The sequence below is a fragment of the Hyperolius riggenbachi genome, chromosome 9, assembly GCF_040937935.1.
Source record: "Hyperolius riggenbachi isolate aHypRig1 chromosome 9, aHypRig1.pri, whole genome shotgun sequence".
Taxonomy (NCBI): Eukaryota; Metazoa; Chordata; class Amphibia; order Anura; family Hyperoliidae; genus Hyperolius; species Hyperolius riggenbachi.
The window spans coordinates 271,247,491-271,267,313 of NC_090654.1; the positions used below are offsets into that span (position 1 = coordinate 271,247,491).

The 19,823-nt window shown below is 44.4% G+C and overlaps 1 protein-coding gene across 6 annotated transcripts in view; it reads right to left on the reverse strand.

The window, feature by feature from the left end:
- Positions 1-19,823, reverse strand: part of FOXN3 (forkhead box N3) — a 294,461-nt gene that overhangs the window by 29,232 nt on the left and 245,406 nt on the right. For 5 of the 6 annotated variants that reach the window (XM_068252249.1, XM_068252251.1, XM_068252252.1 and 2 more), the window contains exon 5: positions 5,060-5,125. The exons of the other annotated variant lie outside the window; for it this stretch is intronic. In XM_068252249.1, the coding sequence (XP_068108350.1) occupies positions 5,060-5,125 (66 nt within the window). The remainder of the gene's footprint in view (positions 1-5,059; positions 5,126-19,823) is intronic. 6 annotated transcript variants of the gene reach the window in all.

Consider the following 19,823-nt stretch of genomic DNA (forward strand, 5'->3'; position numbering starts at 1 on the left):
CCTGGCAGCCCTGCTGATCTACTTGGCTGCAGTAGTGTCTGAATCACAAGAGAAACGCGCATGCAGCTAATCTAGTCAGATCTGACAATGTCACAAACACCTGATCTGCTGCATGCTTGTTCAGGGGCTATGGCTGAAAGGCAGAGGATCAGCGAGACAGCCAGGCAATGGCAGCCCGGCAATGTGCATTGTTGAAAAGGAAATAAATATGGCAGCTTCCATACCACTCTCGCCTTGGGTTCACTTTATATTTAGTTACCCAACAGGGATGGGAATTTAGCACACCAAGCATGACTTCTGACTTGATATCAGCTGGCCAATCGAGATGTAAAACAGAAGGTATTTGCCATAATTCATATTGGAGTGAGCATATGAGGTGAGAGTGATATTGGAGTGAGCATATGATATGCCCCACAATGCATCACTGCTAAATATTCAAATCATTGCTTTGTTGTCCCTGACAGCTTACCACACCTCCAGAACCGCTGGAGTGCAATGATGTGTCAGCTTGTTAATATTACAGTGCAGAGCCACACTACTCTAGCATGCATACAGTCTAGTTTGGATTGGTTGATCCTCATCAGTGCATGGCATGGATTAATGTGGCTCTATGGGGTAAGACTTGGAACACCCGGAGTTACAGATTACCCAGCAAGCTCATGGTGAAATAGAACTCCTAGCAGTGTGTAAGGGGGCTACAAAGGACCAAAAAACCCTCTTACTAAAATGCCACGCAAAACAAAAATTTGCCTTCTTAAACAGAATGTATTTACGATTATTCAGATTGGAGTGTAAAGCACCAGATGAGGGTGTCTTTTTCTGAATATATTTAATGCTAGGTAGACACAATGCAATTTTCTGACAGATTTACTGTCAGATCGAATATTTCCAACGTGTCCGATTTTTTTGAACGATTTTTCATAGAAGTGAACGGAAAATCGATCACAAATTTGATTGGAAATCAGATTGATCGATTTTCCGTTCACTTCTATAAAAAAATTGTTAAAAAAAAAAATCCTACATGTTGGAAATATTCGATCTGACAGTAAATCTGTCAGAAAATTGCATCGTGTGTACCCAGCATTACTTGCTAGTATTTTATATTTTTGTTGCATATAAAATTCTACCAGAAAAAAAATAAATAAAAAAACTAAAAACGTTTATGAAAATGGTACCTGGTACAGCAGTTGATTGTTATTGGCCTTCGCCTGTTGCAATGTCAGCTCAATGGCGCCTTCCCCTCTGACTGCAGTGACGTGTTTAGCAGAACCCTGGCGGAGGTGGGTGGGTGGTGACTCATCTCCCCGACCCCCCCCCCCCCCCACCGCAATGAAGTTGCCCCCTTTCCCCTGTTGCTCATGCATCTTCAGGGGGCGGGGCTCAGACTGAGCGAGGAGCTGGAGGAACTGAGCAGCAGCTGCAAGTCCGTGGTGAGGAGACCAGCAACAATCAAATGCTGCAGCAGGTATTCTACATTTTTTTTTATTGCAAAAAAACATTGTTGTGATAAAAATGTTATTTGCAATTAAAATCCAAAATAAAACCCTAGTAAAAGCATAAAAAAGGGTCAATGAAATAGGGTTTTCATATTTTCCTGATTAATGAAAATCTAATTTTATTACTAAGTCTACTAAATATAGCTATACAATTCCTACAAAAGAACAAGCTTGAGGGCTCGTTTCCACTATAGCGAATCCGCATGCGGGCACTGCACGCGGATTCGCATAGGCAATGTAAGTGGATGGGGCTGTTCCCACTTGTGCGGCAGCGTTTTTTGGTGCGGCAGAAATCTGCACGGCAGGGCCGTCAGATTTCGCGTGCAGAAGGAATGTGCGCGAATCGCCGCTAATGTAACTAATAGGGAAATCGCATGCGGGGTGACCATGCGGTTTTTGACGCGAAATCGCATGCGATTTCGCATAGGTATTAATGTTATTTTACACAGGCAGTGACATGGTTAAATTCGCATACAGCCTTACCTATGCGGAATCGCATGCGAAATCGCGGCAAAAACGCATGCGGAATCGCACCCGCATGCGATTTCGTTCGCGGTGGAATGCAGGCGATTCCGCACCGCACTAGTGGAAACGAACCCTTACCCATTCTTCATACTTATCTCTATAAACTCAATTATTATTTTATTATTTATTGTATTCTGATAAATACTTTTACTTAACTCTATGAGTTCTATGCTGGCATTTCGCCCCTTGCACATCCGCCGTTACCGTAACAATCACAGCGTTACCATGACAGTGTCAGCACTAGAGGTTGTCAATGAGATTCTGATTTTCATGCAACATTAAAGCACTCCTGTAACTTTGAAGCACAAATGACCTGAGAGGAATATGGGGGCTGCCACATGAATTTCCTTTTAACCTCCCTGGCGTTCTGATTCCCGCAGCCCTGCAGCCGCGGGAACGTTTTTTGCACATCCCTCCCTGCGGCACCCCTCCCACCCCTCCAATCCCCGCCGGCGCAATCTCCCGTCCGGAAATTCCGTTCTGGACGGGATTTCCAGGAGGGCTTCCCCCGTCGCCATGACGACGCATGTCATGACGTCATCGGCGTCACGCACGTCACAGGGAGACCCGATCCACCCCTCAGCGCTGCCTGGCACTGATTGGTCAGGCAGTGCACGGGGTCTCGCCTGGGGGGGCCCTGCATCGCGGCAGGTAGCGGCGGCGATTGGGTGAGGCACGCAGCAAACAAAGTGCGTGCTTGCGTGTTTTAAAAAAAAAAAATATTCAAATCGGCCCAGCGGAGCCTGAGCGGTGACCTCCGGTGTCTCTGGACGAGCCTAGCTCATCCAGAACGCTAGGGAGGTTAAACAATACACATTGCCTGGCTGCCCTGCCGATCCTCTGCATGTAATACTTTTTACCATAGACCCTGAACAAGCATGCAGATCAGATGTTTGACTTAAAGCGGATCCGAGATAAAAAAACTAACTATAACAAGTAACTTGTCTATATATCTTATCTAAAGTTTAGATAGTTTACACAGCAAATCTAGCTGCAAACAGCTTTAATAGAATATGATTATTTCTTCCTGTGATACAATGACAGCAGCCATGTTGTTTGTAAACATTACACAGAGGCAGGCTTATCTGCATGCTCCCTCGATCAGCAGCAATTGGCAATATCTATCTCTGAGATCCAGCACAGGTACAGCACCATCTTCCCCTAGGGATCCGGCGGAAATAGCGGAGCCCGAATGCATCTACTCTACTGTGCAGACGCCTCACACTTGCGCAGTAGTGTGGACCCAATCAGGCTTGGCTATTACTGCCAGATACCTTGCCCGTGCTGGATCTCAGAGATAAATATTGCCGTATGCTGCAGGAGCTACTGCGCCCAACTGCCGACAAACTTGTTGGTGGATTGTTGTTAGGTGCCAGTGCCGGAAGTGGCACTTTTTTTTCCTTACAGGTTCTCTTTAAGTTTTACTGCATTTGCCCATACTTGTTTCAGGTGTGTGATTCAGGCAACTGGTATTGTATAAAAGGAAATAAATATGGCAGCCTCCATATCCCTCTCAGGTCAGTTTTCTTCTAAAAATGCTTCCGGTCCTCTGTGACCCCTTCGCTGCCAGCCGGGACGCTCTTCCTCTTTGGGGCCACGCTCCACACCATGTATGAGCATGACCGCACTGTACAGGAAAATTTGCATCTGTGTAGTAGCAATGTGCAGCTCGTGCATGGAGAAAAAAGCTGTGCAAGTGGCCCTGTGCTACGGCCCTGTGCTACTGTGCAGACACGGGCAACACTTCAATGAGGGGAGGGCGGCCACGTGCACGAGAACATTAACGTTGAACTTGTTTAGAGGGTCCCAGCGAAGTGCAGGAGGGGTGTACGAAGATCGGGGAAACCTCTGGACCATCCAGACACTTCCGCCTACTGAGGTGCCTGGCTCTTCTTCTAACCACATAGGCTATTCCTCCGTTGTTATTGCCTGATGAAGCGGGATCAAACCAGCGAAACGTGTTGCGTTGTCCCCCGGAGTATGTAAATAAACATGTTGTATTTGACAAATACATTGGCAATTTTTGTGTCTGCTTGGAGGAGGTAAGTCCACTACTGCCTCCTCATGTTTTAAACTTTTTAGATTCTTTTATCCTTTTGGCGCCTCTGTTTCCATTATACGCTACTGAGGTAAGTATTTACGTTATTTGTTAATCTGGTTATAGGTGTCCTTTAATGCTGGGTACACACGATGCATTTTTTCCCAATCGGTTTACCGTTCGACTGATTCATTTCTCCGCTCGATTTCCTGCGCAAGTCTCTTATCTTTTCTTATCAATTTCCATTCACTTCTATGAGAAATCGAGCGGTAAAACGATCAAAAGTAAGATCGGACATGTTGGAAATTATCTATCGAACCATCTATCTGCCGAAAAAATGCATGGTGTATATCCAGCATAAAGTGAACTGAGCAGCAGTTTTATCCCTCGGGGCATCTCAATAGCACATTAAAAATGCATGCTTACAATGTGGCTCATTACTAAAAAAACTTCCATTCTACCTCTTCTTTTTACATTTAAATGTTTGTTAGAGGCTTTTACTACCCTACTTCTGTGGGCTGTCGTCAGCAGAAAGACCAGGCAGATAAGGAGGGCTGTCATTAGCAGTAGCAATGAGCAAACAAAAGCTTTCATCGGCAGGGGGTGAGGAGATAGGACACTGTACTTTAAACAGTTCAGAAAAGTCACACTTGATTACCTTCACACCTTCCTTTGGATAAATACGGGCAGAGGGAATGGAACGGGGGAAAATGGCAGCTTCTACAGTTATAAGAAACCAGGACAAACTTCAGTAAAAAAAAAAAGCTGCTTGGATCCCTTTAAGCATGGAGTTGAGCCAATCACAATTGTCAGGACTTGCATCTGATTGGCCCAATTTCAAGCCACATAATTTGCAATAAATCTGCATGAAGGTTGAAATCATTAGCTCTTCATTGACCCCCTGTAGTCAGTACCGCCTGTGGTTGTTCCGTGTGAACAGCGAGTGTGTGGGAGGAGCTTCTGCATGTCTACCAATCAGCGTACAGAGGTGTCTACTCACAACCTGCGTGTAACTCATGAGGAGAATTCAATAGCATCATGGCGCTGGCTGCCGCAACGTCCGGATCTGGAAAAGCAACCAACAGACACGTTACTCAGGAGGGAGCCGCTCACTCGCGCCACACTTATCTCTACCACACGCACTACGGAAGATTAGAGGAGGCATCTGACCCACCACCACGGAACGCACGCGTTCTTTTCTGAGAACGGAGGCAGGAAGGCTGGACAGAGAAGCGTCAGACAGACAGGAGACAGCAGCCACAACAGGACACAACTTCTGCTCAAGAAAACACCCTCCGACCGCACAGGTTAGTATATAAAAAACAAAACAAACATCATTTTAGTTGAAATGCAGCTGTGACGTCAAATAGGAGCACATCTTGTGGGCGGATCTTAGACTGCAGCTAATCAGTTAGCTGGAAACTTGCTAATAAGCTAGTGATACCAAATGAACATATACGGTTGCTCGACCACTCTAAATAGACTTTAGCAGGGATGGACAAATACATCTGGAATCCCAGAGCAAGTCTGCCCATTACAGGGGCTAGATGTAAATATATGGAGCCAGTATCATACACATTAAAAAAAAAAAAAAACTCAACAGGCAGGTGTCAGTGTCATTAACCTTAAAGCAGGATTGTCAGCCATAAAATCAAATTCCCTTTACAGACTGCTCTGTTTATTATGCAGTCTACATCCTGACCCTGCACTGCAAGCATTCCAATATAATCAGAAATGTTTCTGCTGTAATGAATCTTATGTCAGTCAGGGACGGATCTAGGGGGGGGGGGGGGGGCAACCGGGTCTCTTGCCCCAGGCGCAGTTTGTTGAATTCTTAAAAAGGCGGCAAAATTTGGATGGTGAATGGCAGTTTAGGCGCCAAAACCTGACCTTGCCCCAGGCGCAACTTGGGGCAACTTGGTCTAGATCCGTCCCTGATGTCAGTCAGCCTGGCTCTACTCTGGTATATAACGCAGGAGAGGGAAGCTTGTTATTTCCCCTCCCACATTATTGCTCCTCACTGATTGGCTGAGGGCAGTTCAGAGTGACAGGAGGCTGAGAAGGGAAGTACACCTCAACCCTCTGCTAAAGCTGCTGAAATACGATATCTGATGTGCTCACGTGTGTAATATGACAGTGCAGGTTCTAGGGGAGGAAAGAAAACAAAAAGAGTAAGGGAAGATTGGCTTCAGTCAGAGGCAGTAAAGTTGGAAAATTCCTGGAAGTTTTCTCTTTATTTTCTATATAAAATTCACTGAATCAACACATGAAAAATACAATAGATATGTTATAAGTAGAACAAGTATTTATCTACTTATAGATTTGTTTTTTTTCCTGGGATAGTATGACTGACCCTGCTGTTTTAAGGCCTCCTTCCTATTCCATCTTTACAAAACCGCCCGAAAAAAGACATGGATTTGCTGGGATCCATCATCAAGGTGAAAAGGAGTCATGAGAGGTGTTGCCAAGCTGCTACTCCTAAGCAGATTGTGAGGAGAGGCGTGGCCTCTCCTCCCATTGGGCACAAAAGAAAGGAGTGGTTCCACAAGTGTTGGGGGTGTGGTTCCAGGAGGAGCTTCTTCACAAGTCTGCTTGTCATTGGCTGCTGCTGAATTGATTTTTTTAAAAAAATAAAGAGCAGTGGCGTAGCAATAGGGGTTGCAGAGGTTGCCACTGCATCGGGGCCCTTGGGCCAAAGGGGCCCCCGTAGGACCCTCCCTCAACTGTGGTATTAGCCCTTTATTGGTCCTGTGCTTATAATAATGACTTACATAAATGCTTTGAATAGTGGTAATCATTAAACTGTTCCCATCCCCTTCTTGCACCTCTGACACTGTGCTTGTCCATGGCAGGTTTTGGTGCGCAGTATCAATTGTTATGTATAGAGTGCTGTGGACTAGGCCCCATGAATAACTCGCACTGGGGCTCCTAGCTCCTAAGCTAAGCCACTGAGTAAGGGTACTACTGATAGTATACAGTACTGGAAGGGAGGGGGGCTTTAGCATTTACAAAAAAAAAAGATTTTACTTGGATGTGGTTTTTAAAAATCCTTTACTGCCTGGGTTCATGTATTTGTCTAGCCCCGCCCCACAAAAATACAGATAACCACCTTTCAGGCACACAGATGACATTAATAAACACAAACTATGGTTACAGGGAGTATATATATATATATATATATATATATATATATATATATATATATATATATATATATATATATATATATATATATAAAAATCGGATGTGTGTGTGTGTATGTATGTATGTATGTGCCGCGATCACTCGAAAACGCCCTGACCGATTTGAACGAAACTTGGTATACAGATCCCTTACTACCTGGGATGATATGTTCTGGGGGTCTCGCGGCCCCCCTGTACACCTGGGCGGAGCTACAAACAGCAAATCAGATTCCACCCATTCATGTCAAAGGAAAAAATTTAAAAGGCTGCCATTCTCACAGTAATCAAGTCAGAGTCCCCACACTTGGCACAGTTGGTCATTTGGTGACCGAGGTTACAAATTCAGGAAAAGTGGGTGGAGCATAAAACAGCCAATCAAATTTCAGCTATTCATTTTAAATGGAAAAATGTAAACTGCAGCCATTCTTATGCTGTTAATCACAGGGTTTTCAAACTTGGCACACTTGGTCACTGGGTGAATGAGATTAAGATTCAGAAAAGAGGGTGGAGCCTACAACAGCCAATCAAAATTCACTTATTGATTTTCAAGGGGAATATTTGACTTCTGCCATTCTTACACTGTTAATGGCAGAGGCTTCAAACTTGCTAAATTCGTTCATTGGGTGACTGGGGCCCAAATTCACTAAAGGTGCGGGCCACAAACAGTCAATTAGATTTGTTAGATTGATTTAAGCCTTTCTGTTATTGGCAGGGTTCTCAAACTTTACATAGTTGGTCAGTGAATGACTGGGATTAATATTCAGGAAAGTGGGTGGAGCCTACAGCAGCCAATCAAAATTCACCTATTGATTTTCAAGGGGAATATTTACATTGCTGCCATTCTTACACTCTTAATGGCAGAGGCCTTAAATCTGGTACAGTCAGTGACTGGAAGACTGGGGTTTAAATTCTGAAAAAGGGGCGGGCCACAAACAGCCAATCAGATTTGTTTAATTTCAATGGGAAATTCAACTCGCTTTTTACATGGGAAAATATAAACTGCAGCCATTCTTACACTGTTAATCGCAGGTGCCTCAAACTTGACACAGTTGGTCACTGGGATTATTATTCAGAAACGTGGGTGGAAACTACAACAGCCAATCAAAACTAACCTATTAATTTTCAAGGGGAATATCGAAACTTCATTCTTACACTGTGCAGAGGTCTCAGACCTGCTACAGTCGGTCATTAAGTGACTGGGGTTCAAATTCACTAAAGGGGCAGATCCACAAACAGCCAATCTGCTTTATTTGCTGGATAAACGGCTTTTGATGCCAGGAACCCGAAAGCTCTCAAACTTGGTCATTGATTGACTGACTGTGTGTCAAGGTTACAGAAAGTGGAGTCAAAAACAGATTTCCCTGGGAAAATTTAAACTGCAGCCCTTCTTCACTGTTAATGGCAGGGTTCTCAAACTTTGCACAGCTGGTTACTGGGTGACTGGGATTAATATTCAGAAAAGGATGGAGCCTAAAAAGGCAATCAAAATGTGCCTGTTGATTTTCAAGGGGAATATTAAAATTGCTGCCATTCTTGCACTGTTAATGGGCACAAGCATCAAACCTGGTACAGTTGGTCATTGGGTGACTGGGGTTAAAATTCATAAAAGGGGGTGGAGCCACAAACAGCCAATCAGATTTGTTCCATTTCACTGGGAAAATACAAATTATTGATGCCAAGGACCCCAAAGCTCACAAACTTGGTCATTGAGTGACTGTGTGTCCAGGTTACAAAAAAGTGGGTGGAGCCAAAACCAAATTTCACTGGGAAAATATAAACTGCAGCCATTCTTACACTGTTAATGGCAGGGTTAATGGCAGGGTTATCAAACTTTGCCCAGAAGGTCACTGGGTGACTGAGCTAATTTAGGGAGTGGGTGGAGCCTATAATAGCCAATCAAAATTCACCTGTTGATTTTCAAGGGGAATATTTAAATTGCTGTCTCAAATCTGCTACAGTTGATCATTGGGTCACTGGGGCTCAAATGCTGGAGAGGGGCAGATCCACAAACCGGATCAGTGAATAATGGCGCACAGCGCCTATGCATAAAAATGGCGCCGCATTAAAAAGTTACCCTTATTGCTATTTATCGCTAGTACTGCATATTAATGGCGCACAGGGAAAAAGAAAAACGGCACACAGTAACGTTATTTATCAATAGCGCTGTTCATATGCCAAACAGCAGACGTTATTACCCACAGTAACGTTATTTATCAATATCGCCCTACATAAGCCAAACTGCAGAAGTTATTTAACTGCAAAACGGTGAATGGATTTAATGTAACACTGTCAAGGTTAGGGTTAGGCACCACCAGTGGGGTGCAGCAGGTGGGGGGGGGCGGGGTCTAGGGGTTAGGGATAGGTACAGAGAGGGTTCTGTGTGAGAGTATGGTTAGATATACCTTTTGTATCACCGCTTTTTACAACGATAAATAACGATACAATGTTAACGCTAATTTTCAATAAAATAAACAGAGGTAAATAACGATAAGGCTTTAACATTAAATAGCGATAAGCGACAAACGGATTACTGGCAACACCGTGCGCCATTCAGGCGCCATTTTCAGATGGATCCCCACACACAGCCAATCTGATTTGTTTAATTTCTATGGGAATATACAAATTATTGATGCCAAAAACCCTAAAGCTCACAAACTTCGTCATTGAGTGTTTGTGTGATGTGATGGGGTTGGGAAAAGTGGGCGGGGCCAACACCAGCCAAATACATACCCGGGCAACGCCGGGTCATCAGCTAGTAGGAGCTAATATCAGCAATCTATGAAGCTCTCTTTTCCAAACCATTACTAATACAGTGAATACAAATTATGGTTATATTGCTAGAGGAAATAAATACCGATGCTAATGTTGATTCTTATTCACACACAACCCTCCCCAGAACAATAGTTAAAGCGGATCCGAGATGAAAAATTAACTATAACAAGTAACTTCTCTATATATCTTATCTAAAGTTTAGATATTTTACACAGCAAATCTAGCTGGAAACCGCTTTAATAGAATATGAATATTTCTTCCTGTGATACAATGACAGCAGCCATGTTGTTTGTAAACATTACACAAAGGCAAGCTTATCTGCATCTTGAGCACTTAGCCTGTGAAAAAAAATCCCCTCTCGCCCTCCTCCCCTCTGCCTCTGAAATCTCTGGCTAGTAATACTTCACCCTCCTCCTGCCCAGACTGAGCTCCCATGAGCCCTTGCTACTGTCTAAAAATGCCTTGGCTCTCTTAAAACCTGTGGGCGTGGCTTGTTTAGTTTATAGGGAACTAGCGTATTAAAACAAAACAAAAAAAAGTATTTGGCTTGAGGAATGCCCTATAAACAATAGGAAAGGAACACAATTTTGCAATGGGTAAAGGTTCATCTCAGATCCACTTTAAAGTGCAACTCCACTTTTGTAAAAAAAAAAAAAAAATTATATATATATATATATGATAAAACAAGTCAGTACTGTAGAAGCTATTCTGTAATTTAATGTCAAACATAAAAATTACGTTTTAATTCCAGGCAGCATTAAAACTACTAGGGAAATCCAATGTCACTCTTTTGTAACTATGGAAACACTACAGTATCTGTAGTACAGATTCCTCTCTTTGGTGTACAGAACATTCCCAGTTTCCCATCTTCCTGAATGAGTTATCTGTTGCACAAAGCAGAAAGAACATTTTTAGCATCCCTTGTTCCACCCCTTTAGCCGCCAATTTATTTAGAGGTTTGTAAGTGCTCCGAAGCAATTCATTTCAGCACATTTTTTTCTTGCTTGTTAGATTTCCTTGCCTCTAATTAACGGATTGTATAGAAGGACACATATAGAAGAACAGAAATACACAGCTACTGATACAAAACGTAAAGCTAGGAAAGATGAGACAAGTAATGCCTGGCTACACACTTGACCAATGGCCGAAATCACCACAAATGGTCATTTCCGCTGTCTGTAAATGACGTCACATTTGGGCTTCTTGCAAACAATACACATCGTAAAACACCAGAGAAATTGCGCGCACACACACACACACACAGACACACACACGACTGTGTACTATTATGTACAACCATAGAGTACAGTGAGTGGAGTTGTGTGTACACGTCACACCGGTTCCCGCACTGTGCTTCATATGATGTGAACGGTAACATTAGGATGCACTGGAGGCGCTTGCATTGGTAACTTATTGTATGTGCACTGGAAGAATTCTTGTGAATATACTGGTCCCATCCAGAACGGATCTGGGGAAATCTATCTCTTGCTTCCTTTTGTGGCAATTACACATTTATGGCTTAAAGGGGTTTCTGTGGATATATTTAAAAAACAAAAACGGACAGTTACCTGGGGCCTCTACCAGCCCCCCGCAGCTGTCCTGTCCCGCGCCGTCCTCTACAATCCTCCGTCCCCTGCTGCCGGTCACGGCCCAATTATTTGTCTAACTAAATGAATACAATTGCGCCTGTGCGGCCACACGAGTCCTAGCTCTCGCTCGCGTCTCCAGGGGCTTACTGCACAGCCGCAATACGAAGTTTTTGCATACTGTGCCTGCGTAGTAAGCTCCTGGAAACACGAGCGGGAGTGAGAATAGGCAAGGCTGCGCAGTTGCATTCGTCTAGTTAGACAAATAATTGGACCGCGAACGGCGGCGGGGAATGGAGGGTCGTAGAGGATGGTGCGGGACAGGACAGCTGCAGGGGGCTGGTAGAAGCCTCAGGTAAGTGTCCGTTTTTGTTTTTAAAGGACACCCGAGGTGAAAATAAACTAATTAAATCAACAATTGTATCTATCCTCTTTCTCCTAAAAATTACTTCCACAGTTTTATTTTATATTTAAATCTACTTTTTACTTTTTTTTACTGTTTTATTGTTATTGCTCAATGACACATTCACTGAAGTATGCCAGAGCTAAAATCGATGAACTGTTGGACCTTTTTATCTCTTTCCTGTTCTCAGAAGCCATTTTCTTCTAGGAAAGTGTTTTATAGTTGGAATTTCTCATCAGTGAGGGTCACGCTGTAGTAACTTCCTGTCTGAGTCAGGACTGAGTCAGCCACTTACATACCTGATATTTAACTCTTTCAGGCAGAGAAAGAAAGAAAGGAACACACCCTAGTTATTTGTGTGCTAGGCACTGTACATACCCATGTCTATCTCATGTCACACGTCACTTTGGGTATCCTTTAATAACATTTACAGAACCCCTTTAAGGGAAAACTGAAGTGAGAAGAAAATGGAGGCTTCCATATTGATTTCCTTTTAAACAATACCAGTTGCCTGGTAGCCCTGCTGATCATTCTGGCATCAGTAGTGTCTATATCACACCAGAAACAAGCTTGCAGCTAATCTTGTCTGATCTGACAATATTGTCAGACACACGTGATCTACTGCATGCTTGCTCGGGGTCTATGGCTATACATATTAGAGGCAGAGGATCAGCAGGGCTGCCAGGCAACTGGTATTGCTTAAAAAGGAAATAAATATGGCAGCCTCCATATCCCTCTCGCTTCAGCTGTTGGGAGGGATCAGCTTCAAGGATGATGATCCCAGCCACTCTCATACTGAAGTTAGTCACTCCTGACATCCAGAATAGACACGCCCACCACAAGCCTGTTTTCAGCTTTCATCCAGTCTGCTTTGAAACAGGGAAGGACACTTGCTGATGCGAGAAACCTTTATGTTGTGACTTTTGCCGCAGCATTAAAGTGAACTGATGGAGGTATTGATGCTTCGCCACGAATCTCCGCCGTCACTGCGCAGATTCTCGGTCGCCACAATAAGCTGCCGAGCACCTGCTACAAAAGAATTACATGCTGGAAAAAATGATTTACTGGAGGTGGGGGGTGGGACGCAGCCCCCACTTCACCCCTCCCCATCTCCCACCTGTCATTGGCAGAGACGGTCGTTCGTTTTTCAGCGCTGTCAGAATCTGTTTCGGCTCTGTCACTTGACAGATGGCAGGTTGCAGCAACACAGGAAAATATTATGGGTTTTTCTATCAATCCCCCCCTCACCGCCGCCCTCGCAACACATCCAGGCACGCAGACAGGCTGCCACGGCAACGGCAGTCACCATGACGACAGTAAACATCGAGGACCAGCCAGTGAGGGGGAAAAAATAAATGAGATGAAAAGAACATCTGCCCTAGCAGCGCCTCTATCGGCCCTGAGGCAACGCTCGCTAACGGAGCAGCCGAGGCCATGTGACGGGGACAGCGATGTGTGCGCCGCCGCTATGGCCGACAGACAGAAGCGCCGCTCAACCATCACCTCTGCAAACGCAGGCACTGAAGACCTGCGCGATCTCACTACTCAGTCACCATCTGCGCTAAAAACACGCTTGCAAGCCCATGCAACCAGTGTAAGATACATTGTGATTGGCTGTTGTGGGTGACTGCAAGTTCTGCTTTTCCTGTTGCCACTGATCATGTACTTAAAGGACACCCGAGACGAAAATAAACTGATGAAATAAACATTTGTATATCTATCTCCCTTCTCCTGAAAATGACTTTTTAAGATATTCCAGTTTTATTTTATGTTTAAATCTACTTTTTAAGTTTTAACTGTTTTATTGTTTTTGCTCAATGACACATTCATTGAAGTATGCCAGAGCTAAAATCTATGAACTATTGACCCTTTTTATCTCTTTCATGCTCGCAGAAGCCATTTTCTGCTAGGAAAGTGTTTTATAGGTGGTCACACTGTAGTCACTTACTGTCAGGACTGAGTCAGCCACTTACATACCTGATATTGAACTCTTTCAGGCAGAGAAAGAAAAAAAGGAACACAGCATAGATATTTGTGTGCTAGGCACTGTACATACCTATGTCTATCTCATCATGTCACACGTCACTTCGGGTATCCTTTAAGGGCCCATTTACACTTAAAATCGCAAAACCAAAGCACTTGGCGCTACTGTTTTGCGCGGGTGAATTCACCGCAATTAGCGAGGTCAAATCACTGTATACTCTCGCGATTCAGAGCGATCGTGATCAGCGTTTAAGCACTGTACTGCAATCACTCGAGAATCGCGGCAAAATGCTGCAGGAAGCACGCTTCGCGATTGCCGCTAGTCACGGAACGGCCGCGATCGGCGGCAATGAGATCACTGTCATATAGTTATAATTGCGGTAGCGTTTTAAAAAGCCCTAGCGCTTCGGCGATTAGCGGGAATCACCCACTAATTGCTCAACTGTGAATGGGCCCAAAAGGATAGAGGCTGCCATGTTTATTTCCTTTTAAACAATACCAGTCGCCTGGCTATCCTGCTGATCCTCTGCCTATAATAGTTTTGCCATAGACCCTGAACAAGCATACATCAGATGTTTCTGACAGATCTGACAAGATTAGCTACCTGCTTATTTCTGGTGCGATTCAGACACTACTGCAGCCAAATAGATCAGCAGGGCTGCCAGGCAACTGGTATTTCTTAGAAGGAAATAAATATGTCAGCCTTCATATACCTCTCACTACAGTATCAGAAACCCTACCTTTACCTAAATATTGCTGTATATTGGTATGTAGCCCCGCCCCCAGTGATGTTTAGCCTAGGTTGTTTTGCTATGCAGAATCCTCCTCCCAGAGCATTCTGGGAGACCAGGTAATATTTTGTACTTGCTTTGGAATTCTCACAAACAAACATTCCACAGTGAAGCACCTGACAGGACTAAAGATGTCACCACCAGTGATAAATTTCAGAATTTGAATCAGGGAGAGGAAAGATTTTACACTGGGCAAACAACAACTAAATAATTTATAAACCGATATAAAAAATAAGCATTTTAATTCATTACCTTATTTTTGCTACAGTTCCTATTTAAAATGGGATACCCTCATCTATAACCCATATACACTCACCTAAAGGATTATTAGGAACACCTGTTCAATTTCTCATTAATGCAGTTATCTAATCAACCAATCACATGGCAGTTGTTTCAATGCATTTAGGGGTGTGGTCCTGGTCAGGACAATGTCCTGAACTCCAAACTGAATGTGGCATGGTTGTTGGTGTCAGATGGGCCGGTCTGAGTATTTCACAATCTGCTCAGTTCGGGCTGGTGCACACCGAGTGGCTTTTTCAGCGTTTCTGCAGCCGCTTGCGGCTGCGGATACGCTTGGTCAATGTATCTCAATGGGGTGGTTCACACCAGAGCGGGAGGCGTTTTGCAGAAACGCATACTCCCGGGGTGAGGCATTTTTTGGATTGCGGATGCGTTTCTGCCTCAATGTTAAGTATAGGAAAAACGCAAACCGCTCTGAAAAACGCCTGTTCAGAGCGGTTTTGCCGGCGTTTTTGTTACAGACGCTGTTCAGTAACAGCTTTACTGTAACAATATATGAAATCTACTACACCAAAACCGCTACACAAAACCGCAAAACGCTAGCTGAAACGCTACAGAAAAAGAAGAAAAAGCGTTTCAAAATCTGCTAGCATTTTGCGGATCTGCTAGCGGTTTTTGGTGTTCACCAGGCCTTACTGGGATTTTCACACACAACCATTTCTAGGGTTTACAAACAATGGTGTGAAAAGGGAAAACATCCAGTATGCGACAGTCCTGTGGGCGAAAATGCCTTGTTGATGCTAGAGGTGAGGAAAATGGGCCGACAGATTCATGCTGATAGAAGAGCAACGTTGACTGAAATAACCACTCGTTACAAGCGAGGTATGCAGCAAAGTATTTGTGAAGCCACAACACGCACAACCTTGAGGCAGATGGGCTACAACAGCAGAAGACCCCACCGGGTACCACTCATCTCCACTACAAATAGGAAAAGGAGGCTACAATTTGGTGGGATGTAAGTTCACGGCCACTCCCCTGCGATTAAATACAGCGCTGTGAAATGGGAGTCGAGGCAATATTTGGGTACTGGGAGTCAAAATCTGATGATTTTTGTACGAACTCCACAGCTCTGGCACGTATTAGACTAGGGAGTCTTGAGTCGGAGCAATTTTGGGTACCAGGAGTCGGAGGTTTCAAAAGCTGAGGAGTTGGATGATTTTTGTACCGACTCCACAGCCCTGGTTACATTTCCTCACCGTGTGCATCGCGCCGTGGGATTTTGCCTTGGAAGAAGCTCCTACAGAGCGAAACATGCCCTGCACCCACCTCCCGTTCAGTCTACAGGTACGACTTTGCATTTGCTCCAGTGTGTTCATACACCTAATAAAGCTTATCCACAGTGCCGGACAGTTCCTTAAACCTTTTGCAATAGCATTACAACAAGCAGCATAAGCATGGACTGATGAGTAATCAGGAAGACCCCTTTACTAGTTCACTGAATGCATTCAATCACAGAATTAGCTGGGGATTTGGATCCTGCTCGCGGATTGGTCCAGTCTGTTGCTATTCCTGGTTCCAGTGATCCGATCCGCCTCCGCTAATGAGACAGTAATGTACGCTCGTCCGCCCAGCGGTGGAGATAATGGCCCAGCATGGAGAGGTTCCATTTAGCGGCTCCCGGGAGGAGACGGCCATTCAGGAAAGAATAAATAAAAGCCGCACATCACCAGTCAGGAGACTTGAAAGAGGCAGGGAAAAGCCATCATATGCTTCATTAACATCCGCAACGCAATTACGGCGTTCGCAGGAGACAGTCAGGGGAGCTAATTCTGTCTCCCAGCCTCCGCTCTCCGGGGAACTCCGCTTCAAACGCAGAGTCCTCCGAGATGAAAGCAACTACCGACAATAGAACGCTTGACTGAGAGTCTCATACCGGCTGCTCCCATAAGATCGCTGCACGCCAGGACCGACAGCCGACGGGAGGAGCAAGAGAATCCATTGTCGGCAGAGAGCCAAACTCGCACCGCAGCCGGGACCGTCTGCTGATCAGCCGCATTGCCAGGAAGTGATGTAGCGTACAGCGGACTGGAGCAATCACACAAACTGTGACTCAACTTCTGCACCTTTATACGATGAATGATCTTATAGCGGACCTGAACTCAGAACTTCCTCTCTGCTGTAAAAGATAAGCAACAGCAGAAAAAACGTTTCTTTGATACAAATCCTGCAATACATCTGCAGTGTCTACTTCCTGCTTTCATGGAAGCAGACATAGGGTTAACATCCTGTGTTTACCAGTTAGCTGCTCTGCCCAGGCAGCCAGCTGAAACAGCTGAGAGATCAAATTACGCTTATGATTAGTTACAGATGAGGGGGAGTTAGACAGGCTAAACTCCACTTAAAACCTGTAACGAGAAAAAGTTTTCCTGGGGGGTACTCACCTTGGGTGGGGGAAGCCTCCGGATCCTATCGGGGCTTCCCCCGTCCTCCTGTGTCCCACGGCGGTCTCGCTGTGCCCCTCCAAACAGCTGGGATGTAAATATTTACCTTCCCGGCTCCGGTGCAGTACCGGCTCTCCGCTCGGAGATAGGTGGAAATATCCGATCGCTGTCGGGCCGCTCTACTGCGCAGGCCCAAGTCTCCTGTGCCTGCCTAGTAGAGCGGACCCGACAGAGATCAGCTATTTCCGCCTATCTCCGAGCGGAGAGCTGCCACAGCGCCCCTGCTGGAGCCAGGGAAGGTAAATATAGCAAGCCTTGTCAGGCTTGATTGCAGGAGACTTCGGGGGAGCCAGCGCTGGATTGCCTGCAGCTACAGGGGGGTGGGGGAGCCTCATTGGGACCCTAAAGGCTCATACAGGCAAAGATTTTTTTCTGATGAGGAGTTCAGCTCCATAGAAAAGACTGTGTAGAGTATGGCTCTCATACTACATGAAGGGTGGTAAGATTGGTCTGTGATCTTTCATTTTCCAAAGACTATGGTCTGATGCGCGTATGCACCCTAAGGCTTTCCCCTCCTGAGGAGAGTCCCCCCAGGAGACGTTTTTTTTCAGTACAGGGTCTCTTTAAAAGGAGTTAATCAACTTAATCAATAATATAAATCTGCAAATCTATTGTATAATGAGTTTTAGTGCAATAGCTCTGAACACACATTTGAGCACGGTCCGCAGAAACCAACAAGGAACAACCAGACAGTCCAGAATCATAAAAAACAAACAAAAACAAAACAAAAAAAAGTCCCAACAACAGTAAAAGTGATGATCTGAAACCCCGCCCAACCAGGTCTATATTTGTACTTGTATTGCTGGATTTCCTGATTGTAAGGAGTTTTGAACATCTCGTGTATCTAAGCCCCCACTATTTGTTTTATACTATGTACAACGCTATGAAAGATGTTGGCGCTACAAAAATAAATAATAATAATAATATCACCTTATTGCTTTTCAAATGCGAATTAAAACGTATGAAAACACAGGAATTTCCTAGTAAATATAAATCTAAACTCATAAGTAAAAAAAAAAAAACAGTGCAAGCAAACAACAACATAGATGGAGGATAAAAATAGGCCAGAGTCCTTTCATGCAGTTTCACAACCTGCCGTAATGGCCGGTGTTACCCAACCAGCCAGCAGAGAGCAGCGCAGGCGAGGACTCAGGTGAGCTGTGACTACAGATATTACTGTGCTCTGTGCCTCTGATTGTGGGAAACAATAGTGTATTAGGTTTATAATGTACTATTATTATATACGATACTTATACTATTATTATATACCCGAGGTGACGTGACATGAGGAGATAGACGTGTATGTACAGTGCCAAGCACTCAAATAACTAGGCTGTGTTAGTTTTTTCTTTCTCTGCCTGAAAGAGTTAATATCAGGTATGTAAGTGGCTGACTCAGTCCTGACTCAGACAGGAAGTGACTACACTGTGACCCTCACAGATAAGAAATTCCAACTATAAAACACTTTCCTAGCAGAAAATGGTTTCTGGGAGCAAGAAAGAGATAAAAAGGGGAATTTCTTATCAGTGAGGGTCACACTGTAGTCACTTCCTGTCTGAGTCAGGACTGACTCAGCCACTTACATACCTGATATTTAACTCTTTCAGGCAGAGAAAGAAGAAAAGCAACACAGCATAGATATTTGTGTGCTTGGCACTGTACATACACATGTCTATCTCATCATGTCACTTCGGGTATCCTTTAAATGATACTACACCCAGCACCAGGGCTGTGGAGCCGGAGCAATTTTGGGGTACCTGGAGTCAGGAAAAATGCGCCAACTCTGACGCCTAATAAATTCAAACTGCAATTAAAAGCGAAAATATGATAAAATATACTTTATTTCTCAGATACATTTTTTTTTGCGTCCGATTGCGCAATGTGATTGGTCCAATCTGGCATACTTGTATAATTCCTGTTCCTACCTTTGTTGCTGTCACTAGCTTTCTTCTATGCACTTTGTGGCTGTCATGAAAAGTAATTTTGTCTGTTCAATCTGAAGGGTCTAACTGTGCAATTTGATTGATCCAATCTGATTGGCCCAATCATGCAATTTAATTGGTCCAATCTGATCGGCCCAATTGTCGATTGGCCTAATATGATTGGTCCAATTGTGCAATAGGGGATGGTGCACATACACTTGCCCCACGCACTAGCCTAGCGTGAACCACCCAACTGTGCAATTTAATTGGCCCAATTGCGCAAGTCTATTGGTCCAATCTGATTGACTTAGTCATGCAATTCGCTTGGTCCAATTGTGCAATACCACATGATGCCCCCCCCCCCCCCCCCCCCCATGTAAAATG